General features: G+C 50.5%; 4 protein-coding genes and 3 pseudogenes across 6 annotated transcripts; 4 read left to right on the forward strand and 3 right to left on the reverse strand.

Moving 5' to 3' along the window:
- Positions 1 to 76: 76 nt before the first annotated feature.
- Positions 77 to 1,111, forward strand: LOC120641336 (FCS-Like Zinc finger 3-like). Its single transcript, XM_039917408.1, has 2 exons — positions 77 to 386; positions 527 to 1,111. The coding sequence occupies exons 1-2, from the start codon at positions 220 to 222 to the stop codon at positions 738 to 740; spliced, it is 381 nt and encodes a 126-aa protein (XP_039773342.1). The 5' UTR covers positions 77 to 219; the 3' UTR covers positions 741 to 1,111.
- Positions 988 to 4,007, reverse strand: LOC120640212 (annotated as a pseudogene).
- Positions 4,008 to 6,625: 2,618 nt separating this feature from the next.
- Positions 6,626 to 10,008, forward strand: LOC120641337 (annotated as a pseudogene).
- Positions 8,687 to 9,907, reverse strand: LOC120641338 (annotated as a pseudogene).
- Positions 10,009 to 14,036: 4,028 nt separating the features above from the next.
- Positions 14,037 to 15,140, forward strand: LOC120641339 (probable calcium-binding protein CML22). Its single transcript, XM_039917409.1, has one exon. It carries the CDS (start codon positions 14,089 to 14,091, stop codon positions 14,860 to 14,862), a length of 774 nt encoding a protein of 257 aa, XP_039773343.1. The 5' UTR covers positions 14,037 to 14,088; the 3' UTR covers positions 14,863 to 15,140.
- A 4,461-nt stretch (positions 15,141 to 19,601) lies between these two features.
- LOC120641340 (uncharacterized CRM domain-containing protein At3g25440, chloroplastic-like) lies at positions 19,602 to 22,916 on the forward strand. 3 transcript variants are annotated; one of them, XM_039917412.1, is made up of 4 exons: positions 19,602 to 20,004; positions 20,464 to 20,746; positions 21,142 to 21,549; positions 21,939 to 22,517. In XM_039917412.1, exons 1-4 carry the CDS (start codon positions 19,847 to 19,849, stop codon positions 22,515 to 22,517), a joined length of 1,428 nt encoding a protein of 475 aa, XP_039773346.1. In that variant the 5' UTR covers positions 19,602 to 19,846. The 3 variants fall into 3 exon arrangements, with proteins under 3 accessions (XP_039773346.1, XP_039773347.1, XP_039773344.1); XM_039917413.1 differs by having other exon boundaries at positions 19,608 to 20,004; positions 20,453 to 20,746; XM_039917410.1 differs by having other exon boundaries at positions 19,613 to 20,004; positions 20,437 to 20,746; positions 21,939 to 22,916.
- A 359-nt stretch (positions 22,917 to 23,275) lies between these two features.
- On the reverse strand, positions 23,276 to 24,967 carry LOC120641341 (B-box zinc finger protein 24-like). The gene is made up of 2 exons (XM_039917414.1): positions 23,846 to 24,967; positions 23,276 to 23,751 (listed from the first exon to the last, which is right to left on the reverse strand). Exons 1-2 carry the CDS (start codon positions 24,365 to 24,367, stop codon positions 23,518 to 23,520), a joined length of 756 nt encoding a protein of 251 aa, XP_039773348.1. The 5' UTR covers positions 24,368 to 24,967; the 3' UTR covers positions 23,276 to 23,517.
- Between the last annotated feature and the right edge of the window lie 740 nt (positions 24,968 to 25,707).

Here is a 25,707-nt window from a genome sequence, read left to right on the forward strand (position 1 = left end):
GCGCCCGCCGGAACACGCAAGTTGGCCAATGGCCAGCCGCCACCCGCCGGTTGAGGAGAAAACCCCCGGCCCGGCCTCGCGTATAAAGAAGCCGGCACATCTCCTTCCGCTCCGGCATCACCCCGGAAGCAGGAAATAATCCAGGTCAAATGCTAATCGAGTGAACTACTACTGCTACACTAGTTGTTGTTCTTGCCCACGATACGTAAGGGGATCGGAATGATGGAGGCGAGGTATGTGAAGGTGGCGTCCCGGTTCTTCCTCGCCGGGAAGGTCGGGAACGCCGGCGATGGCTGCGGCGGCGGCGGTCATGGCCGCCACTTCCTCGACGCCTGCTTCCTGTGCAAGCGCGAGATCACCTCGGACCGCCACATCTTCATGTACAAGTACGTTACGTTGGAGGCTCGCGCCTGCCAGGGATGATCTTTGGTCATCAGTCGATCGATGATCGACCTCTGTGTGTGTGTATGGGCATCCTTTGACTGACCTCGTGGTCCACGCGATGTCCGCGACGCGACGATTGCAGGGGCGACGCGGCGTTCTGCAGCGACGAGTGCAGGCAGGACCAGAGGGCGATGGACGCCGCGCTCAAGGCCGCCAGGCGCCGCCACCGCGCCCTGCTGCGCAGCGCGTCCCTGCCAGCGCCGGCCGCGGGGAGCGCGCCGGTGGGGACGATGCCCCGGAGGCCGACCGTCGCGGCGGGCCTTGCCGCCGCGACACTGTACGTCATGCCCGGCTAGCTAGCCATGGACATAGCGCTAGTGAGCTGCCTCTCGGTAGTCGGTCGCGGATTATTCATGCTGTAGCTGGAGGAAGATGCGCACGCGGTCTATGCAAAAAATTTTTGCCGTCTCTCACTCGGATGGTTGGTATATTTCGTGGCCTGCGTGCTAGCTGCTCCGACGGAGAAGATGCAGGGGCGAGCTGGGCTTTGCATGACCATGCCGTTGGTTGCAAAAGCTAGCGGATTAATCCAATTCAAGCCCATGGAAACGGTAGATTATTTTATTTTGAAGGGAAATAAAAATACATGATGGAAAATTGTGTGCAGTGAAGGGGAAAAATACATGGAAAAATTGTGTACATGGAAATATATACCATTCGTACCGTACGGCGTATCACCTTAGATTATTGAGACTGACGCGCATGGCATATATGGGGTTCCAAGCAACAAAGATTACCATGCCGTCGAATTCGAATCGACCGGCTCAGCAGTCAGCAGGCGCCGCGGCGGAATCCCACGGCCCCGCCGCCGACGTCGTAAAGCACCTCGAGCGTCCTCTGCTGCAGGTTGCCGATGATCCCCGGGGCCCGTCGTCGCCGGAGGACGCGAAGGCGAGGCAGCCGCGGCGAATGATCCCCGACCGGTCGAGCTCCACCGTGGCGCCCCGCTCGAACACGAGGGAGACGCTCGGGACCTTGACGTCGCCGGTGAGGTTGAATCACGTGTCCAGGAACGCCACCGGCGGCACCGCCCGCCGCGGGTACTGTAACGACCCGACCCGAGTAACGGCTAAGATCTACTCTGCACGTTCTGCACGTTGAGTAAATCACACCTGCTAAATAACTCTCTTACTGCAGGTTGCCGATGATCCCCGGGGCCCGTCGTCGCTGGAGGACGCGAAGGCGAGGCAGCCGCGGCGAATGATCCCCGACCGGCCGAGCTCCACCGTGGCGCCCCGCTCGAACACGAGGGAGACGCTCGGGACCTTGACGTCGCCGGTGAGGTTGAAGCACGTGTCCAGGAGCGCCACCGGCGGCACCGCCCGCCGCGGGTACTGTAACGACCCGACCCGGGTAACGGCTAAGATCTACTCTGCACGTTCTGCACGTTGAGTAAATCACACCTGCTAAATAACTCTCTTGCTGCAGGTTGCCGATGATTCCCGGGGCCCCGTTGTCGCCGGAGGACGCGAAGGCGAGGCAGCCGCGGCGAATGATCCCCGACCGGTCGAGCTCCACCGTGGCGCCCCGCTCGAACACGAGGGAGACGCTCGGGACCTTGACGTCGCCGGTGAGGTTGAAGCACGTGTCCAGGAGCGCCACCGGCGGCACCGCCCGCCGCGGGTACTGTAACGACCCGACCGGGGTAACGGCTAAGATCTACTCTGCACGTTGAGTAAATCACACCTGCTAAATAACTCTCTTGCGCTTTCGTCCTCGCTTCGCGCAAAAGGTTGCAACTGGGCCTGGTATTTAAGCTGGCTCGTCCCTCTCTCAACTTCCAGTCTGTGAGTATACTCCCGTCGCTACTCTCTTGCGCTTTCGTCCTCGCTTCGCGCAAAAGGTTGCAACTGGGCCTGGTATTTAAGCTGGCTCGTCCCTCTCTCAACTTCCAGTTTGGTACTATACTCCCGGCGCTCCAGTATTTTTTTCTACTCTGCACGTTGAGTAAATCACACCTACTAAATAACTCTCTTGCGCTTTCGTCCTCGCTTCGCGCAAAAGGTTGCAACTGGGCCTGGTATTTAAGCTGGCTCGTCCCTCTCTCAACTTCCAGTCTGTGAGTATACTCCCGTCGCTACTCTCTTGCGCTTTCGTCCTCGCTTCGCGCAAAAGGTTGCAACTGGGCCTGGTATTTAAGCTGGCTCGTCCCTCTCTCAACTTCCAGTTTGGTACTATACTCCCGGCGCTCCAGTATTTTTTCGTCGCTACAGTAACCCGTCGCTACAGCAACCCCCGGGATTCGGCCCGATGTCACGTCCGTGCGCCCAGTGCCGGCGCATCCCAGATGCCCGCGCACTTGACCGCGAGAGTCGGCTACCGGGTAACGGCTAAGATCTACTCTGCACGTTGAGTAAATCACACCTCTAAATAACTCTCTTGCGCTTTCGTCCTCGCTTCGCGCAAAAGATTACAACCGGAGTTATTCAACTACCATGGGCCTGGTATTTAAGCTGGCTCGTCCCTCTCTCAACTTCCAGTCTAGGACTATACTCCCGTCGCTACAGTATTTTTTCGGCACTGCAGTAGCCGAGTTACAGTAACCCGAGATTCGGCCCGGCCCATCTGGCCCGTTCTGTTACAGGTACCTCCTCGTCTCCTTCCTGAACGCCGCCCGGAGCGCGCGGTACGCCTTGGGCGGCAGCCGCGTGACGACCGTGCCCGAGTCCATGACCGCGCCGGCGCGGAACGCCGACGGGGGCACGCGGAGGCGGCGCCCGGCCACGGCGATGCCCCGCAGGCGCACTTGGTAGAACGGGTCGGCGCTGCCGCTCCTGTACATGGGCGTCACCGCGAACCGCGACGAGGTGGCGCGCGGGGGCGCGCCGAGCGTCAAGAACCCGGAGTAGCTCGCCGTCGGTGGGAGGCAGTACGAGAAGGCCCTCGCCGCCGCCTGCGACACGAGCGACGTCGGGCCGCCGCCGAGGCCCAGGAGCCTCGGCCCTGTCGCTGAACAGCGGCGCGGCGTGGCTGCATCCGAACCGGAAGCCGTCGACGGCGTGCGCCGGGGTCAGCGTCAGCTTGTCGGCGCCGTACGTCCCGGTGGTGTTGGAGCCGTCCCCGTACCTGACGGCGTACTGGCACCGGCCGCGGCGGGAGCAGCCATTGCCATCGAGATCGCCGCCGAGGCCCCTGCAGGCGGCGGAGCCGCAGCGGAAGGCCGAGTACGTGGCCGACCTGGCCGGGTCGAACAGCTTGTCCTTCTGGGAGTGGCACGTCGCGGCCGGGCACGGGCGGCACTGCACCCACGAGAGGTCGCTGCCGGTGTCCATGAACAGGGTCTGGGTGACGACGTACTCCAAGGTGTCCAGGGAGGAGCCGAGCGTGGTGGGGACGGTCGCATCGCCGCGCTTTGCTCCAGCAGTGCCGTTGAGGCCCTTCCGGCGGATGCCTTCGGCGCGGAGTTGGTCCCGGCGGAGCACGTCGGCCGTGGAGGGAATGCTCGCCGTCGCCGAGGAGGGGAACGGCGAGCAAGGGCCGCGCCGGTGGTTCAACGGCAGCCAAGCGTCACTGGAGAGTGGAATGCTCACTGTGGTGAAATTAAACACAGGGTGATCATCAGCTTAATTATTCTAGGTAGTTGATATTCTCGATTAATACTGCAACCAACAAGAAAAAAAATAGGAAAACATAATGATTAATACTGCAGATTGGAGAAGAAACACACAAGATAACTAGTAGCGGGAAAACAGGAATCATCATGCTATTTTACAATTTTTGTTTCAAACTCTTTTCGTTCTTCACTAGTCAATTATTTTGGCACTTGAAAGTTGAAATTCCCGGGCTCGTCGCCAGCAAGCAAGGAACGAATGCTATCAGAACAAAAGATAAGCCCTAAACCCTTCAGCCAAGTAAGAATCAATTCCCACACTATACATATCAAACTAAATCATGAACGGGTCCGTTGATCTGCTGATTATTGCTAGCATTAGTTGAGTTATTTTATTTGTGTGAAACCTTTTTAATTTCTGTGAGAGCCCAACGATACTCCTCCAAGCTTTTGGAGGATGGTCTCTTTTTTTTTTGGAATGACCTATATGTGTCTAAAATTACCCGATAGTCTAACTCAAATGGTAGGTAATGAACACTTTCTCTTTTCACAAGGTGACTACTGGCTAGCTAGTTCTATCTCTTTTTGTGGCCCTCTCATCACGAGCCCATACCAATGCAAGTTTGTTCTCAGTGACATCATCTCTCCTCTCATTCCCCTCCCTCTCCAATTTCACATCTCATGATCACCTCCACCGCCGTACAATTGCAGGGGGTGAGTGATCTTATGAGCGGGCGGGCATGACGACTTTTCTCTAATTTAAGCTCCATGTTCAGTTTATCTTAAAGATGTCATAAATGCTTATATCTATAGACATAATGAGTGGAAAAGGGATTTCAAACAAACACTAAAAATCCATTTTTGCTAGATAGCGTATGAGTACGTAACCTGCTTTCAAGGAGTACAGATATGTGATATACTACTAATCTATACACCTTATATAAGTGCAACCCACTAAGAGACGTTAATAGCTATTTCTCTCACATGTGGTGAAGCCACATCATCATTTTATTTCCACTATCATATCTGAAAGAAAGCTCATATCCTGACCTTCCACAACCCACTAAGAGTTCTTACCTTTTTACTTGGTTTTATTATTGCCATATGAATAATTTTTATGATGAAATTAGCAACAAAAAGTCAAAAAAGTAATGTAAGTGCTACAAACTCATTCATTTTTATCACACCCATTCCTAACATCCTATTATACTATAGTAATGCATATCACCATGGTGGAGAATCCATAACCAATTCAAAATATCTACATTCGTCCAATGAAACATAGGTACTAAATCATTAAACAAAATATTATTCTTTCCAATTATCAATATTTCACACAACTGCGTCGCTCACACTTAATTTTTTATAAAAAATTTGCAGAACCAATTCAAAAATATCTACATTGGTCTAATAAAACATAGGTATTAAAACCATTAAATAAAATAAATACTACCAATTATCAACATTTCACACAAACTGTGTCGCTCAAACTTAATTTTTTTAACAAAGTTGCAAAAACTTCACTTATCCAAGAGAGTCAATACAAAGTCCAATCTCTTGCTTCACAAAATGATGTAGACATTTCCATTTCCATATAGAATAAAATTAAAGCATCATTATCATAACTATTTATGGTTCATATATTTATCAGTTTTAGCAACTAGAACTCCTCCAATGCCATATATCTCCAATGCTAAAATTCACTGCAACTTCATAACTCCATCTATTCAGCACACTCAACTTCAACATTTTTGCCCTGAAATCTCACAGTAACGCGCGGGGTATTCAACTAGTTTTCATATAACTGGGAACACACACACACACACACACACACACACACACACACACACATATATATATATATATATATATATATATATATATATATATATATATATATATATATATATAAGCAAAAATGGACCCTCTACACTTGCATCCGCTCTCGAAAACGCATATATTCCTTTCTTCCAACTCTCTAGTTCTAACTTTTCGCAAAACAAAAATGAGCTATCTACTTTGAGTCCGATCCATATTCGCGTTGTCTTCTCTGTGTTAGTGGTTGCTAGATTTGTGCAAAAATTCCATTATCTAAAAAAACGAGATGATACAGTGCATGCTAACCCAGAGCGAGCTGAATCAGATTATACTACTCTCCTGCTTTTCTGATTTTTTTTAGATCAAGCAGTACAACTCTGACATTCACACCCCTATGAACACACGTACGCAAACCCTACCCCTATGAGCATCTTCGAAGACTGAGCCGGCAAATCCTGATTTCCTGATGGGGGAATAATGCTCTCTTGTTTTCATGGCCGAATGATACTCCTCCTTTAATTATCGGAAATGCACGAGCCCAAGTAAAGCGGTACGATCCTGTTTGGGAATATGGGCTTGAAGATGAATTCATGGCCACTTTTAAGAACCAGAGAAAGATGGCTCGCCCGTAAAGAAAAAAAAGAGATGGCTCGACCGTAAAAAAGATTGCTCCTTCAAGATGTGGGCCTTCTTTGTTGGCGGGCTTGAGATCAATACCGGCGATCTGAGCCCAATAACATGGAGGCCCAACACGAGGCAAGCCCACGGGCAAATGATGTGCCCAGTGCCCCAGTACAACCCGAGTCCGTCGCGACTCGAGACGCCATGCTCAACCTCAGGGGCATGCGCCGGTGGAGCCCCGGCGCCCGCGCCTTCTCCGCGGCGCCGGCCGCGCGGGCCACCGTGCCGGTCGCGCACCTGGCCCCTCTCCCGGCGTCCCTGCCGGAGTCCGGCTACAACGTCACACCGCCGGTCCAGCCCTGGCCGCGCCGCCTCACCGCGCGCTCGCTCTCCCGCCTCCTCCTCCTCCGCGCGCCCACGCCCGACGCCGCGGTCCTCGCCCTCCGCCACGCGCTCTTCCACGTCACCCCTCCGCTGCCGCCCTCGCTCCAGGTCTTCGCCGCGGCCCTCTCCCGCCTCGCCCGCGCCGCCGCCTCCGACGCCGTCGCCGCGGCGCGACTCCTGCCCCCCGTTCTCTCCTTGCTCCGCGCCGCACGCCTCCCGGCCTTCTCCGACCGCCCCTTCCTGCCGCTCCTCCGCGCGCTTCGCCCGCTCCCCTCCCTCCGCCTCTTCCTCTCGCTCCCGTCCTTCAACTCCCACCCCTCCGTCCGCTCCTTCAACGCGCTCCTCCACTCCCTCGTCTCCGCGCGCCGCCTCCGCCTCTCCACCGCTCTCTTCCGCGCTGCGCGAACCAAGCTCTACATCACGCCCAACCTCGTCTCCTGCAACATCCTGCTGAAGGGGCCGTTGGCGTCGGTGACCTCGATGCTGCACTAAAGGTGCTCGACGAAATGACTGGGTGGGGGATCGTCCCGAATGTCGTCACCTACACCACGGTTCTCACTGCCTACTGCGGCAAAGGGGATATTGAAGGTGCACAGAAACTCGTTGATGATATTATTGCCAGTGGGCGTAGGCCGGATGCTACAATGTACACTGTGCTCATAGATGGGTACTGCATGCGTGGGAAGCTACAAGATGCAGCTAGGATAATGGATGAGATGGAAGCTGCTGGGGTGCAGTCGAATGAGGTTACATACTCTGTGGTGATTGAGGCGTGCTGCAAGGAGGGAAAATCTGCGGAGGCACGTGATTTGATGAGGGAAATGCTAGGTGCAGAGTATGTCCCGGACACATCGCTCTGTGCTAAAGTAGTCGATGTGATATGCCAGGATGAAAAGGCAGGGGAGGCATATGAGATGTGGAGATGGATGGTGAAGAAGAACGTCCCACCAGATAACGCCATCACGAGCACATTGATCTACTGGTTATGCAAATATGGAATGGTTCAGGAGGCGAGGAAGCTGTTCGATGATCTTGAGAAGGGGCTCGTGCCAAGCTTGTTGGCATATAACTCACTTATTCTAGGATTATGCGAGAATGGGGAGTTACAGGAGGCTGGGAGGGTGTGGGATGACATGGTCGAACGGCGATATGAACCAAATGCAATGACTTATGAGGCTTTGATCAAGGGTTTCTGCAAAATGGGCAAGTCAAATGAAGGTGCTGCACTGTTTAAGGAGATGGTGACCAAAGGATGCACTCCAAGCAAGTTTATTTACCAAGTATTGGTTGATAGCCTTTCTGAGCCAAGTCATGATGATACTTTTTGCACTATTGTTGAAGCTGCAGTTTTAAGTGGCCGCGATTTCTTGGATGCTGTATCATGGGAAATATTTATCAGAAAAGTGTTAGATACAAATGAATCTTGGAGAAAGCATCTTGATTTGGTGCTAACTATGTAGCCACAAAGAATTCATATTATAGCTGGAAGCCTGGAACTTCTTATTTGTTCTGATACTTTTTCTCGTGAAAATTATATCATTGGGATTCTTCAGAAAATTAATCAGGTTAGTGTATTCCCCTGGGCCTGGCACTTCTAGGATGCATACAGACCGGACAGGTTAGGTTATGTAGCACATATACACACAAAAGTGAAAGGATCTGTCATTAATACTGGTACCAGTTTAAAAGATGCATTTTGCTTTGTTTATTTGTAACCACGGAGTGTCTTCTTTCCAAGCTGAAATAGTAGCTGCTTGGCGATAAGTACCCATTTTCCTTAAATATTATTTGAATCTTCCAGAATTCAATAAAAATTACACCAAGCTCTCATCTCTAAATTGTTTGAAAAAGTTTAGTTATTTACATCGATCCCTGTTTTCTTCTCTCCAGGTCACACAATGAGTTCTCATGTATACACTAGGCAGCCCTCGACAACAATACCTTTAGCAGTTGGACAAGAAGCAAGAGGACATCCGTCTAAATTGTTGCCCCACCAGTTCAAACTGATGTTCTCCAAGCCTAGGCATAAGTATATCAGGACGGCCATGAACGCCAAACCAGCATCTAGTGCACCGGAAAGCAGATAATTGTGTCGCTCCCAACAGTCACGCCGATAGCTGTAAACCACATAACCTGACAAAAACCCAACAAGTATCCATGTGGTGTAGTTGACTGCAGTAGCAGGTGGCATCTGGCCAGTGGCACCAATCAGCACGGGCATGTTGATGAGTAAGATCCAGCTCTGGCCTGGGAATGCCTTGTGTGCAAGCCATACTAGTAGGGGAGCAATAGCTCCACCCAAGAAGAACCAGTTCACAGCTAAGTGCCTAGGTCGCCGAATATTCTGCGTGGGCTAATAAAGGCCCCATATAACTGATGCATCATAGAACACGTGATCACCCGGGCAGGTCCAAGGGCTGTCAGGTGGGAGGAGCTCAGTGTTGCAGATGTAGGGGATTGTGTCCATCAACCACCAGGCTGTTCCAATGTATACAAATGCTGCAATCAGAGTTCCGACCACCTATCATGTTGTAAGAATAAGAAGCAGCTTAGTGACACTATTGAACAGAAGCACATATGTATCTCAGTATCTGTGTAGAGAAATGGTTAGAAGAGCTTACCTGAGCCATAAACATGGTCCTTGGAGGAGTCTTCATGTAATGACCCAGCTTAAAATCTTGCAAAAAGGTCAGAGCTTGGCTCATGCTGATGTAACCATATACCTTGAAGCACATATTTGCAACAGGCCGTCCGGGGTACAAGTAGCCCATGATGTACTCTGTGATTATGTTCAAGCCCGGAGTCTGCACACAACAAAAGAAGCTGTAGTGCTGAGCTTGCGCTCTTGAGCTGTGTGGCATATAATAATAATATGCATAGGGTGTTAAAATGGTTCGTTGTTGCTGTGATTATTCCAATTGGTAGGGTGAAGAAAAAGGCAATGGCACATGCAAGCAAAACACCCCACCAAGGCAGCTGGAGTTGCTCAATGTAGTATTCGCAAGCAAATATGGTGATAGCAATGTTAGCAATAAGGATGCAGATGAACCACCACTCAGGGACCTGCTTATATCTCCTCATAAGCTTTGTATGTACTCTTGCTTGATGTTATTGCCATGCCACCGACATTTATTTCCTGCAGAACTCTGTAAAAAGTTTATCAAGTTCTGAATTCTTATTGCGACAGCTAACACTGAATAAAATTGATCATCAGTCCCAGCACGAGGCATCGCCGCCAGCAGCTACCTGCGCAGAGACTGGTACGGTCGTACGGAGATTGCTCCCAAGGACATAGTAATCATATTGCCATATTGGAGGCACCGTGTTGCTGATGCAGGCATTGGATACCAGAAAACTCGCGTTGCTTGGGATCGATTGCAATCGGATCGGTAAGGCGGTTGAACTCCTGCACGAAGAAATACAACGCGATGAAAACAAGTGCATGCTTGCATGTTCGGTATTTCTTACTCCTTCCGTTTCAAATTATAAGTCATTCCAAGAATCTTGGAGAGTCAAAGTTTTTCAAGTTTGACTAAATTTATATGACAAGATAATAACATTTATGATACCAATTAAGTATTATTAGATTCTTTGTTAGTTATATTTTCATAGTGCACCTATTTGATGTCATAAATCTTTATATTTTTCTCTATAATTTTGGTCAAATTTTGAGATAGTTTGACTCTCCAAAATTCTTGAAATGACTTATAATTTGGAATTGAGGGAGTAGTAAAGAAAAAAAAGCAAGAAATATTCACAAAAATACTTGGATCCACCCAGTGAATTGACTCATTGACAACAACCAATCATGCTAATAAAGATATTTTTCCCTAGGCACCGAGCTAGCTAAAACACGTTTGACCACATGTGAAGGAAAAATTGACTTCGAACTGTACACAAATTCAAACTTTGTTTTTGAACCAACATAGGACTATATAGGAGACTGGAGACCACAGCTTTTCCTAATCTAGTATCTATCTAACCTTGATGGGCCCTACTCGTTTAGCAATAGAGCCCAGCGCACCAAGCTAGCAGATCAGCCAGCCCTTAGCTCCGTGAAAACCCATTAATATCCAGTGGACTCGGCCCAACCCAATCCGACCCTTCCTGGCCTTTTCTGCTTCCACGGTGGGCGTCGCCAGCCCATTGCAGCTGCCCATTGCAATGTCTGGCGAGGTGGCTACCGATCACTGACTCTGAGACTCTCGTGTGATAGGCCTGCATCTAAAAAAAAACAAGGCCTGCATCTCCGGGACACCGGACTTCGCGGTGGTCTGATGATTGTAGCAATGGCGACCCCGGTGTAAAAAGGCTAGCTTAGGCCTTATTTAATTTCATGAAAATTTTTTGCTCATTTGACTACTAATTAGAGATATTAAATGAAGTCTAATTACAAAACAATTTCCATAATTATAATAATATAGTATGTGCTGCAGCTAATAAAGTCTTTGACCGCATTATTAGAGGATAATCAGGGACGGTTACTGCAGCATCACTGTAGTAAATCATGGTGGAATTTGGCTCATTAGATTCGTCTCGAAAAGTTACACCCATCCATGAAAAATTTTCACAAATAAATTTCGTTTAGTACTCCATGCATACATTCGTCTTTTTGTGAAAAAATTTTCAGGGTGTGAACCAATTGGCCTTACCTGCGCAGCTGGTCGTCCTGTTCCTCCGTCCGTTCCTATCCACTCCCCAAATGGAGCCCCCTTTGTCAAACTTGTTGACGCCAGATTTGATCCCTAGGTACAAGGCTGCCGACCCCCTTCTTTACTCGCGTCCAAGATCCATCATATCTGGAAAAAATTTACACAACTGCTACGGTGCTACCGCGCGCGCGGCACGCACATGCAATGATGCGCCGGCCGACGGCGACGACCCCCGCCGGGCGAATCGTGCGACGGCATCTGCTCCCGCATTATGCTAATCCTAGATGTCCGAGAGATCCTTAGCACGGGGGCACTAATCTACGAGGCCGTCAGGTCCGCACACGCCCGCCCCAGCTCACGTCCAGCCGGAGCGCCGCCGCCGTTTCCGGTTTCAAAGCGCCCCACCACCCCCATGAGCGAGGATACGCCGGAAATGAGCTGCGATCCAGTGAAGCTGAAGCCCCACTGCCCTCACCTGTCGCCACCCGCCATCCCAGGCTCAGCTGCAACCATTCCAGCGTACCGATCGGCCGGTCGGCACGTGCGGCCCGCAGGGGGGGGGGGGGTGCCACGTGCGGCCGCGCCTGCCCAGCTAGCTGTCGCGCCGGCCGCCGGCCGTGCCGGATCGGACGTCGGCGGCGGCAGCGAGCGCGACCGGCGACCGAGATCCGCACCCGACGGTCCCGTGAGGAGGCCGGCCGGCAGTTCGATAGTCGACGCTCGACGCGCTTTCAGTTGACCCGTAGTTCTCTCGGCAATTCTTTAACTTCAGGTAATTTGCGTTTCGAATCTTTCAAATTTGAAATACTAAATGAAGTTTATTTACAAAATTTTTTGTACAGATGGGTTGTAAATCACGAGACGAATCTAATGATGCTAATTAATTTATAATTAATTAATAATTAGCGGATGGTTACTGTAGCACCAATGTTGCAAATCATGGATTAAGTAGGCTCATTATATTCGTCTCGCGATTTACAGCCCATCCATACAAAAAATTTTATAAATAAACTTCATTTAATACTTAAAATTAGTAAGATTTCTTTTCACTTTAATACATTACTATTTTTTGCGTTTACCGGTGGATCTAAACACACCCTCGTCCGCGCCTTAACTTGGATTTAAAGAGTGCAGGCCAACTACCGGCAAAAACGCGTCCGCACGCAGCATGATAGTGGGGGTCCGTCCTGCCAGTCCTTTTCACCTGTTCAAGAGAAAAGAAATGTCAGGGATCAGGGTGTACCAACCTGCTGGAACAGCACTGGAAAAAAAAAAGAAGAAGAAGAAGGAGAAGAAGAAAGAAAGAAACACTGAAGGTAGGAGCTCAATTTTTTTTCATTTTTCGTCCGGAGACGTGAGAAGATGAACAGTTTGAATACGCAGGGTTACAGGTGGGCTGATAGCGCATTTCGAGCTGAATTTTGTTTGCCGCAAAAATGTTGGGAGCTGAAAAAAGGAAACGAACCAGGGGGCTTGCCAAACATGAACGTGGCAGCAAGTCTTTTTTGTAGAGCATGAAACTGTCGGTTGTGCGATCAGGTTTTTTCTCATTGAAAAAGAAATAAAATAAAGTCAGATGGAGGCGAATATATATAAAGCTGTGATCACTCTTCTTCCTCTCAATACTTTGCTATATTTAGTTCAATGAATTTTATCTTAATTAACGTGGCAACGAGTCAGAAAATACTTCTCCTTCGCCTCTAAAAAAACGAGTAATATTTATCAAGGGCCAAATCAAAGGGAAATGATAGAATTTCCATCAGACAGTCGTAAAGCATATGGTCGTTTCCTGATGTTTTATGTGCTTATGTAGCAAGTCATAAAGTTGAGGGCGCAACACAGCCACAGGCATGCCACATGCCTTCTCTCCAAAAAATATACTACTTATTGACGTGACAATCCTTTCGTGCCACAACATAATTCCGCCAAACTGCAATCATTAGTCAACCCTAATAAGCGCAAATCGTACGAGATCAAGATACCATTTCCGCCTGTTTCATACAGATTTTAAACATGGAACACATTTGCTCTCTTTTCCTCTTCGGCTGTGTTTAGATCCGTAAAATAGTGGTAAAAAAAGTCACATCGGACATTGTGGCACACTGTAGCACTTTTCATTTGTTTGTGGTAATTGTTATACTACCATGACCTAACTAGGCTCAAAAAATTCGTTTCGTCGTGTACATTAAAACTATGCAATTAGCTTTTTTTATTTATCTACATTTAATACTCCATGCATGAGGTAAAAGATTTGATGTGATAGATGAATAGTGAAGTTTGGAGAGAGAAATTTTGGAAGTGAACACAGCCTTCCAAAGAAGAGGTTTGCAGACCGCACGCAACACCTTTTACATCCCGGGCCGAATTCTAGTCAAACAATGGCGCGTATACACAAATTTTTGTGGGAATAACACATCATCTCCACATTATTGTAGAGACTCTGCTTCATCACAAAGTCAACTCGATGAGATGTGGAAACAAAAGAAATTCCTGTCATAGATCGGCTCTGTAAGGAAAAGAAAAAGTTGAAGAAGCGGAAAGCGTGCTATAAATACAGACATGGGCCATGGGAAAGCTTTGCTTGCATCGCACCACCACCAGCAGCCAGCAAGCCATCTAATGCATTGCCGAGCCCACACGGTGCCCGCCATGCCACCGTCCTCCCCTCTCGTCAAGCTCCCCCTCCTGCCGCGCGGCCTGCTCTCCTATATCCCCACCTCCATCCTCCCGAGCGGCCGCGAGAGCGCCGCCACGCCCACCAGCAGCTCGCACTCGAAGCCGCAGCCCGCGCCGCCTTCTCCCAAGAAGATGTCGTCGTCGTCGGTGCAGCAGCAGCAGCAGCAGCAGGCGGGGAGCGGGAGCGGCAAGGCCGACCAGGCGGAGCTGGCGCGCGTGTTCGAGCTGTTCGACAAGAACGGCGACGGGCGCATCACGCGGGAGGAGCTGGAGGACTCGCTGGGGAAGCTGGGGATGTCCGTGCCGGGCGACGAGCTCGCGTCCATGATCGCGCGCATCGACGCCAACGGCGACGGGTGCGTGGACGTGGAGGAGTTCGGGGAGCTCTACCGCGCCATCATGGACGGCGGCGACGGCAGGGCCGGCGGCGAGGGCGGCGCCGGCGCCGGGGAGGGGGAGGGGGAGGGGGGAGCCGCCGGCGAGGAGGCGGACGAGGACATGCGGGAGGCGTTCCGGGTGTTCGACGCCAACGGCGACGGGTACATCACGGTGGACGAGCTCGGCGCGGTGCTGTCGTCGCTGGGCCTGAAGCAGGGCCGCACCGCGGAGGAGTGCCGGCGCATGATCGGCCGCGTCGACCGCGACGGCGACGGCAGGGTCGACTTCCACGAGTTCCGCCAGATGATGCGCTCCGGCGGGCTCGCCACGCTCGGGTGAGCCGCCGGGCGGCGCCGCCTGCATCTGGCCACGCATGGAGCGCCGTGCGCCTCCAAGCTTGATCCGTACTAGAACTTGTAGATATTGCTTATGCTTGGCTTGTGGGGATCTCACGTAACCACGCTTGATCTTTCTTTTGGTTCTATACTCTTGTGCTTGTTGCTTTGTCCGTTAGAGATCGATGGGCTTGCTAATTGACTATTGTATCGATTGTTGCTCGATCATACGAATTGCTCGAGGGGAAAAGGTTTCGCCTGTTCTGCTCGGGGTTTTCCTCAGTCATCGACTCATCGTGGCAACTAGCAAGCATCTGCCGTCTGAAACACTGCATGCATGGCAGCGTGGGTGAGAATTACGCATTTCTGAAACCTGAACATGTCGTCAGAATCTTGTCGTTAGCATATGGCATCGAACTCGAATGAGGGAAATGGAACTTGCATCTTTTCGGATAAAGAAATGGAACTGGTGAAGCGTCACTGTTCCACTCCATCCAAGAGCAGTTGACTTGGCCGGCCATTCTTTTTTTCTCTTCTTCATCGATATGCGCGCTGCTTAGCTGAGGTTGTGTTCAGTTTGCGAAAAAATTTAGATTTGGGTACCGTAGCATATTTCTTTATTACTTCATAAACAATATTCAATCATGGACTAATTAGATTTAAAGAATTTATCTCGTGCTAATCAGTTAGACTGTGTAATTAGTTATTTTTTAACTACATTTAATGCTTCATACATGTGTCAAACGATTCGATGTGACGGTTACGGTAGAAAAGTTTTTGGGAACTAAACAGGCCCTGTGCTGTTGTGATCCGCACGATGGCACGACGAGCAACGGGGTCTGGCTGGCGTACCCAAATTTCAACGGCGTAGTAGAGCAGCCGCCCTGCACCCCCGCGGGGATGACGCCGTGACGGCGGGATCTGGACAAGGAAACGAAGGGATCCTCCCCTAATCCCCTGCCCCGTCCCCGCCTTACGGGTGGGTGGGAGCTGAGGCGTCCTGTCCGTGCAGCCCCCGCGAACGGAACGATGCGCACGGAACGCGGCGCGCCACCCACGGCCACGGGGCAACCGCCCGCGACGCGCGGCCGGGCCGGCGCCAATCACCAACCAGTTCATCACCCCACGCGGCCACGCCCGTAGGTCCGGCGGGGACCGCGAGCCGGCCTCGCGAAAGGGACCGGGCGCCATGTGATCGGTTAGCCCCCCCGGCCACTTGCCCACAGCGATGCCGGCCGGGCGGCGCGCGCGGCCGCCCCCCTCGCCACCCGGCAGCGGGCCGGGGGCCGTGCGGCGCGGGAGGCCGGCCGCGCTGATCAGAGACAAGCGCACTAGCGCCTCTCCCGTAGCACGTCTCTGCCGTTCGGCGCTCGCCGGATCACGCAGACGTGACGTGACCACCCGACTCGGTCCCCGGGTGCCCAGGCGAGCTGGACCGTCTGGAACCCGGGGTGCCGCCGCGCGTCAAGGTCCGGACAGGGTTGGTTGGAGACTGAGAGTGCCGCCGGCGCCGGACGCAGTCGTCGTCGCGCGACGCCGCCACGCCGGTGCGGAGCTCGTCTGCGGGGTTGACCAGGCAAAGCCTGTCCTCTCTTCTCCGTCCCTGTTCGATCGGTCAGTGATGCGATGCCTGATGCGCGAGTCTGCTCCCGCGAACGGATCAGTAATCTTCGCAGCCCGCTCCGGCGCTGCTCGACTGGTCAGCAGCGGCGCTGAGTTTCCCCCGGGTCAAGCAGGGTTTGACTCTGACAGGGACGTTTACGTTGACTCGACCTCCACGCGAACGTTTCAGGTGTACGACCTCGACAAGGTTTCAGGCTTTCAGCTCCCCGGATTACCGGTTCAAAGGTCAAGCTTCAACCGGCGCCATTTCCCCCAGAGTCTTGGGTACATCGCAATGGGGCGCGTCTTTGCCTCTCTGATTGTCTGCAAAGCGGCAGGTTAATCCGTCAGCTTTTGCTGCCGAGTCGGGCTGCCGGCGTCGGATTAAATTAAACCAGTGAAGTAGTTTTTTAGACTGACCCGGTAAAACAAAGTGCCGGGGCTAATAACATCTATTTCATCCGTTCCAAAATGTAGGCCGTTTTACTTTTTATAGATTTATAAATTTTGCTATATCTAGAAAAGACAAAAATGATTTACATTTTGAAAACGGTGGGAGTAGTTCGCTCGGACGTTGTGTAGCTTTTCACGACAGAGACTGCCCCGATCTTTTTCGCAATGTTCCGTCACGCCTTGCCCGTCTCTCCAGGCTTCATCCCCTGCTTCATGATTCACAACTATCGGCGGCGTACTGGCACAACCAAAGGGATGGATAGCACAACATGCGGATTGCCTTATCCAATTCTCGGAGATGATGGCCTTGAGCTAGTCGCCTTTTTCGCTCACTTGTCAGCAGTAGGCATAGCCATTCGGCGAGCTTTATTGATCTGAGAAGATAGAAAGAACTAGCTCTAGCGGATTGGTTCATCAGCGTACGTGTCCCATCCCTCTCAAATGGAAAAATTCGCCAGTATCGTCTTGGCGCCAAACAGAGCAAGAAACGGAAGTAGAGCTGGGCCCAGGAAGCCCACGATGCTCCGGGCCGAAGGCAACCCCCGCCCCCGCTCGGACACGCCTTTTTTTCATTTTTATATTTTTTAAAAAAATTAAATTTTCAAAAATATATTGCCGTTCCAAAAAAATTAAAAAATGGGCCCCTCTCGCCCAGCAAGAGGCGACAGGCCTTTTTTGTAAAAAAATTTTAGAAACCGGTCCTCGGTCAGCGCGGCGCGGGGGCTCGGCGGCGAGGGGTCCCTCCAACGGGCGGCAGGGGTTGTCGCCCCCCCTCGGGCGACAGGGTCCCCTCCTCTATATAAGCCCTCTACCACATTCCCTCCTCATTTGAGCTCAAAAATAAAAAAAAAGAGCCACTTCCACCAAAAATCCTGGAAAAAAAGAGAGGGGTGAGGAAAAGAGAAGCGGCGAAGCCCTGCCAGATTACGCACTTGTGATCTGCAGGTAATTATATTTGAATACATTGATATTGTATAGCAATTTAATATAATTAGTGCTATAGTATAACAATTTAAGTACGAGTTCGAGGATAGAATTAGTTTTTGGATAGTGAAATATAGAATTGTAAATTTATGTTGCGTGGTAAATTAGTGAGTGTATTGAGAGAGTATTTTGTACCAGGTCGGAAGGAGGGAGAAGGTTCGGCGCCCGCATTGGGGTAGAATCCTACGCATAAAATGCGGATGTTAGCGTATGCTCGTGTCTTTCGTCATGACATGTAGAAACCGAAATACGAAACATAAATTAATCTGTGTAGGCCGGTATTTGTGGCCCCGATACCATCCCTGGATACGGTCCGCCAACTGGTGGTGCCACTCTAAACATTCCAGTATGGCCGAACGTAGTAGCTGGATCGTATCATGTTTGTGATATTAATAAATATGTAACAACACTTGATATAATTTTAAAGAGATATCTACGTTACCTGCAGTTGTGTAGTACTGAGACGTCGGCTGGTGCGCGGTCGCCGGACACGGGAACAACGACGAGGCCTGGGACGACCCGTGGCTGTCTTCATACTGCACACGGCTTCCCAAGTTGTGTAGTACTGAACGCAACTGGTCACGCTGCCTCGACCATACCTCTGTCTGCTCAAACTGGGTCATTGGGGATCCGGCACGTACCCTCGTCAGTTAAGTCGAGCAGTCCGTCTCCATCATGTAGCAAAGGTGAAACTGCATCCATTGAGTAAAGGAACAGTTAGTAACATATGAATTATCTTATGAATATTAATATATATACAAATATGATCAAGAGACTCACAGTGCCAGCTAGTGCCTCCACGTGGTGCTGGGCATAGCCATCTCGAGGCCTCGCTTGGTGTGCTTGCGGGTGAGTGTCAACATAAACCAGACGAGCCCGAGTCCGGGGTAAGTACCACGTGAGGTAAGCCCTAAAGGAGCTGTATGTGTGTGGTCATGTTGGATGGACCAAGTGCTCATCTGCCTATTCCCATTGGTCCACCCACGACTGAATCTTGGTGAGCCAATCAGCTGAGCACGGCAAGCCACTCCTTGGCAACCTACAAAAGTGGACGACGAAGAATCGTTAGATTCGACCCGAATGTATGAGCCAAGTTCATTCATAATTATCTGTGGTCCTTAAACTCCTACTTAAATTGGTTCTACTATAGCACTAATTAAATTTAATTACTCTACAATATTAATGGAAAAATACATAAGTTAAATATAAATACATGCAAATCACAAGTGTGGAATCCGGCAGGGCTTCGCCGCTTCCCTTGTCCTCACCTCTCTCTTTTTTTGGATTTTTGGTGGAAATTTTTAGACTCAAATGATAGAGGGGGACCCTGTCGCCCGAGGGGGAGGGCGACATGCCCCCTGTCGCCGTTGACCCCCCCTCCCCCCCCCCCCCCCCGCCAAGCCCCTACGCCGCGCTGACCGAGGACCAGTTTGTAAAATTTTTTTACAAAAAAGGCTTGTCGCCCCCTGCCTGGGCGACATGGAGCCTGCCTGGGCGACATGGGCCTGTCGCCCTCCCCATGGGCGACAGGGGTCCATTTTTAAAGTTTCATGAAACGGCCATATATTTTTGAAATTTTAATTTTTTTAAATATAAAAATGAAAAAAGGCCTCGGACACAGGCCGGCAAACTTCACCCCGTGCCACGCCGATGCGTTTGAACGGCCCACTCGGAGTCGGAGGAGACGTCGTCCGCCCCCCACCCCACGACTCCCCGTCCCATTTCCAATAACCGCTCCCGCAGATTTCTCACGCCGCCATGCCCCGCACGCTCGCGCCGCCCAGGCCCAGCGCAGGAGCCCCCGCGCGGTCTGCGTCGACGACGGTGCGCCCGTCTCACCGCCGACGGCTTAGCGCCTAGAGCTTCGGCACGCTTCGGCTGAAGCGCCGACGCGGTCTCTGTCTCTCACGCTCGCTCGCTCCCTACTGCGTGCGCCGTACTGTGCGGCCATGGCCAGCCGCCTCTTCCTGCTCCGGCGGGCCACAAGTGCGCTGCGGCGGCAGGCACCACGATCTCGCTCGTTTCGCCCGTCGTCTGACGGTGGGAGCTTGGCGTCTTCCCGCGGGACGCTGGAACTTCTCGCGCCTCCGCCCAGCTCATCACCATCGTAAGTCGGGCAAACCCACTGGTCCTTTCCCTGGTTATTACTTTTAGCGGCCGATGCAGTGTCAGGAGCCGATTTTGAGATGCGGGGGCGTTTGGGCAGTGCTTTCAGCTGCCCTTGTACTGTAGGTATGCACCGAAACCCTCTTAGAGGCTCCACCCGGGCATAGCGGGTGTCAGGTGTTCGTTGAAATGCCGACCTTGGCATTTCCGGCCTAATACGCTGGTTTCAGGCTTTCAGCCACGTTTTTTTTTACATTTGCGATTTCTACTACGCTATTTGCAGTTGTACCTATTCCTGTGCACTCATGTCAATTAGCACATTTTTTCTCTCGAACAATTCAATTAGCACATGTTGATCCTTGGTGGTGGTTTATTCACGATGCATTCAATGTATAGCAGCTTTCTTGTTTTGCATGTTCTGATTCTGGTGTAGTTATAATTTCCACAAGGTTTTCAACAGAGATGTTGGGTTCTTCTGTTGGCTTCAAAGTTATAATCTCCAAGCCTACCATTGTATCAATACAAGTCGATCAGTTAGTAGTGAATATCAGGCTATGGAGCAGCCTCAACAAAATCCAGGAGCTGCTGTATCAGTTGATGATTCTGCTGAACCAAAACCGAAGAGGAAAAAGCTGAAAGGGAAGAGGGCAGTAACAAGATTTTTGAAATCGTTGAGATGGAAAAAGAAAAAGGAGATTCAGAGAATGACAGCAGAGGAGAAGTTTTTGTACAAACTGAAGCTAGTAAGTTGCATTGCTATTGCTTCCATACCTATCTGTTTGATTTGATAACAGTGACTCCTTAAGAAAAAGGTAGCCAAGTTTGCTTTGTTGATGTGAGTAGCTTGATTTCCAGTGATCATATTTGTGCCGTGTCATTTAAGAATTTGTGAACCTTCAATTTTGCCATAAACTACATGTTATACTTCTATCATTCCTAATCACTCTCACAACGAAAAATGACAGTGGTGGGAATTCGTATTAGATATTGACTGCAGTTTGTATCCTGCATGCATTATAACTCACTGCTCAGTTTTCTACAGTTAAATTGTGATCAAATATTTTTCTTGTGACATTCATGCATGCTGTTGTGGATATTCAATCCTAAATCTATTCTCCTTTTTTTAATTTCCAAACAGGCTCGAAAGAAGGAAGAGCGCCTTGTCACAGCACTGAAAAAAATAGAACCAGAAGATCCGTCAGAACCTACACATGATCCAGAAGTGCTTACACCTGAAGAACACTTCTATTTCCTCAAGATGGGCCAAAAATGTAAAAACTATGTGCCTGTTGGAAGACGTGGAATTTACCAGGGAGTGATCTTGAACATGCACTTGCATTGGAAAAAGCACCAAACTCTCCAGGTAATTGTGAAGACATTCACACCAGATGAAGTCAAGGAAATTGCCACAGAGTTAGCCAGACTAAGTGGTGGGATTGTGCTTGACATTCAAGATGGGAACACAATTATTATGTACAGAGGGAAAAATTATGTGCAGCCACCACCAGAAATCATGTCTCCAAAAGTTACACTGCCTAGAAAAAAGGTATTTCTCTCTTCATCATTTGCTAGGCAAAAGATATCAATATCTTTAGCACAGGATGTATGTCAAAGTTGGTAAAAACATTAAAAAGACATCTGCAAAAGGACAGTTCGAAGATGTTCAAGCAATAACAGCCATGATAAGGCTTTCCAAATTTGTGTTATTTATTTCAACAAGATAGCAGTCGACATTATTCTATTAAAGAATAGGAAACATATCCTGCTGATTTTATCTAGGTAGAGGCAAAAGTGTTCGAGGTGTAATAAATTAGAAAGTTATACTACAACATAGAAAAATATGCAGTTGAGAAGACAAATATCTGTCCTTTTTTTCCTTTCAAAACCTTTGTTGTTTTTTCCATCAATGTTAATGTTTTTGAAATTTTCAATTAGGCACTGGATAAATCCAAATACAAAGAAAAGCTCAGAGCTGTTAGGCGGTACATTCCCAGGCTTGAGCAGGAGCTTGAAGATCTTCATGCGCAGATGAAGTTAGCAGGAGAGCATAAAGGTGGTGTAGGGAAATATGTTGCTTCAGTTTCACAAAATGCAAACAGTATGACAGCAAGAGAAGAATCTTCTATCTCAGTTCGCAATAAAACTGTATCTGATCTGCTGTCAGAAAGCGCAGAGGGATCCAAGAGGTTAGAGGATGAAAGTTCTGAGGTTGAAGACGTCTCAGCTTCAGAGTCTATGTCATTTTCAGAGTCGGAGGATCTCTCTGACATTTTTGAGACAGAATCAGAGGAGCAGGAAGAAGACAGCAAGGAACGTCCCTTATATCTGGATAGGCTGGATAAGTTTCCCTCAGAAAATAATGATAATGAACAAGATGATTTTGAGGAGCATCTACGGAAGATCGCTTCACTTTCTGACAAGTCTGATTCACCTTCGAAAGAACTAAAAGTTTCAGAGCTTGACGAGATTGATAAAATATTTCTGAGAGCTAGTTCATTGTTGAAGAAAAGGTGAAAAATTGGGATTTGTATACAATGGTCTTCATATTTATATGCACTGTGAAAGGTATTTTGTGCAGTTTTAATGGCATTTTCAGAAAGGATTTATGATCATCCAGCAACAAACTGACCAGTCCTGGGAGTTTGTTTATGTTCACAATCATTTTACAGTGACCATGACATAATTGGAATTTAGTGATGTCATTTGAATCTGATACCGGCAATCAGATTCATATGGGTACATGCTTTTGTTGAAATGCAATTGCATTTATCAAAATGGGGGAAACCCTCGGCAACGGCCAACTGCTGTTGACTGTAGCCATCCTATGTAAGTGCTAACTTTTGTAGATTTGAAGTCTTGATTCTAGAAGACACGTGAGTATCCCTTCATGCCGAACTGGTGTATTGCATGATATGGTTCGCTTGTTGGAGATAATTAATGTTGCCTTTAGTTGAACTAGATTCTGTGCGCGTGCTAGTTGACCTCCCAACTGTAATTGTTAACCTAATATTCAGGTTTTTAACCGGAAATAAGCTAATTTATAAAAGTAGCTTGTGAGTAAACTGCACACGAGGTGCAAAAGAATGAATATGGCCATGTTCAGATTTTGGGTGCATTCTGAATGATCTCTTTAGATCGCATTTTCATTCAATTGGTGATTCCCTGTCTCGGTCAATTAAGCCATGTCAATGTCTCGGTCAATTAAGCCATGTCAATGTCTCTGTCCATCTGACGGTGTTCAGGCAACACAAATGTTTGCTGTACGGGTGATATATATAACCGTAAAGGATCTGATAGAATCGTACTCGAGCAGAAGAACATCTGCACCAAGTGAGTTCATCTCATACATCAAACCCATCTCAATTCTCGGGCTGAAAGTACTGGCCCCAAACTGCCTTATAATTACATATGCCCAGCGTAAGCGATCGGTGCATCTCATGACGGCACACGTACACACAATACTTTGCATACATACACACCACATGACAGGGGAACCATGCGAAGACCTGACATCTCAGCCAAGATCGGGAACGATGAAGAAGTCGTCCTCGTCGTCGGGCAGCTCCACCCGCGGCTTCTTGCTCTGGCGCGCGCCGCTCGTCCTGTAGAACCCCGCGTTGCTCGCCGGCTGCGGCGTGGCGAGGAGCTCGGGGACCTCGGCCGTCGCGGCCTTGGCCGGCGCGTGGCCGTGGAACAGGTCGATGTCCGCGAACCACTCCAGCTCCTTGAACTCGAGAGGCGAGTCCTTCTGCAACAAGCGAGCACGAAGAGAAGGAAACCATGAGATGATGAAGAGAAAAGAAAAAGGAAAGGTTTTGATGGATGGATGGCTGCTTGCATGCCTTGTCGCTGGACTCGTAGTCGGTGAGCTGCAGGAGGTCCTCCACGGCCCATCCGGACGGCGGCAGGAACGGCGACGACGGCACCTCCTGCGGCTGCGCGGGCTTGCTGGCCGGCGCCTTGGCGGCCCCGGCGGTAGCCGCGGGCTTGGAGGCGCCGCCCTTGGGCGGCGGGAGGGCGTCGGCGTCGGCGCCGCAGACGGAGCTGAAGCCGACGCGGATGCCGGTGGCGAGGTAGCGCTGGTGGTTCCCCGAGAGCGTGCCGGGGACGTGGATGGGCTCGTCGCAGTCGCGGCAGAAGAGCGCCCTGTCCTCGACGCAGAAGATGAAGGCCGGCTTCTCCTGGCAGACGTCGCAGCGCGGGACGCCCCCGCTGCCTCCGCCGAGCGGGAGGCGCTGGTGCTTGCCGGCGAGCTTGTTGGCGGCGTGGATCTCGACGTCGCAGCGCGCGCAGAGCGCCGCCTCGTCCGCGCAGCACACCACCGTGGCAGCCGCGCCCTCGCACGCGTCGCACTGGATCCTCATGGCCGCCCTCTCGCTCCTCGAGAAGCTCTCCGGCCTACCGGCCCTCCCGTACTCCGGGGCTTCCTCTCGACACCAGGCAAGGTAGTAGTAAAGATCAGCACGGAAGCAAAGGTTGAGGAAAGAGCCAGCGAGCGACTGGCAGGGGATGGCGGGGTATAAAATCGCGCAGCATGCGTCACGCCACGCACCCGTTCCGGCGGCGCACGCGGTGGGTGTGGGCGGGCCGCGGGGGACCAGCCCGACGGACGGGGCGGGGCCTGGCCGGGGCTCTGCGGACGAGAGGCGCTTGGGCTAGTCCCAGTTGGCCAGTTGCTTGGCGGCTTCCGCTGCTGCAACTGCAAAGTCTCTCTCTCTCTCTCCTCGGGATCGCGGGCGCGGCCGCGGGAGCCAAGATTTTGATCCGGTGTGGGCTGACGCCGGGTAGTGGGGCCCGCGTAGGAACGGGAGAGAGAGAGAGAGAGAGCGAGCGAGCGAGCGAGCTGGTTCTCCGTTTCGGCAGGGAAGTCCGGACGCGCCGCACGCTTGGTGAGAAGAGGTGTGAGATGTGCCCTGGCGTCGACACGAGAACGCGCCGGCTGAGCCCAGCTTTCAGAACCGTTCGTCTTGTGGACACTCGTCCGATGCTGGGGGAACCAGCCAACCACCCGTCAGGCTGCGATTAGATGCTGCTGGGACGGTCACGCGACGCGGGTGGTTGTTGTCAAAAGCTTAGCGAACGGCCGCGATCAGATGCTAAGATGATGATCATCATCATCATCATGCGCGCCGCTCAGAAACTTCTTCACCGGGGGCAGGGGCCAGAGGCTGTGTTTAGTTCCCAAAAACTTCCCCCCAAACTCCAAACTTTCCATCACATCTCCATCACATCAAAACATTAAATATAGCAAATAACTCATGCATGGAGTACTAAATGTAGTTAAATAAAAAAACTAATTACATAGTTTTGATGTACGTTGCGAGACGAATCTTTTGAGACTAGTTAGGTCATGTTAGGACAATATTTGCCACAAACAAACGAAACGTGCTACAGTGCGCTATAGTGACTGATGTGACTTTTCGCATCCACTTTTTACACTCTTTTTACACATCTAAACACACCCAGAGAGTCGTCCGAGGCGCGGGGGGTTGGAAAAGCAAAAGATCTGGGCGTCGCGAATCAGGCAGGAATCAGGATTGTCTGGGTTCCCCGCATGTGGTCTTGTTTGGATAAAACTATGAAATTTTTTGCACAAAAAGACAAATGCATGCATGAAGTACTAAACGAAGTTTATTTGCAAAATTTTTTTAGGAATGGGTGTAATTTTTCGAGACGAATCTAATGAGCCAAGTTTCATCATGAT

Source organism: Panicum virgatum, chromosome 7K (genome assembly GCF_016808335.1).
Source record: "Panicum virgatum strain AP13 chromosome 7K, P.virgatum_v5, whole genome shotgun sequence".
NCBI lineage: Eukaryota > Viridiplantae > Streptophyta > Magnoliopsida > Poales > Poaceae > Panicum > Panicum virgatum.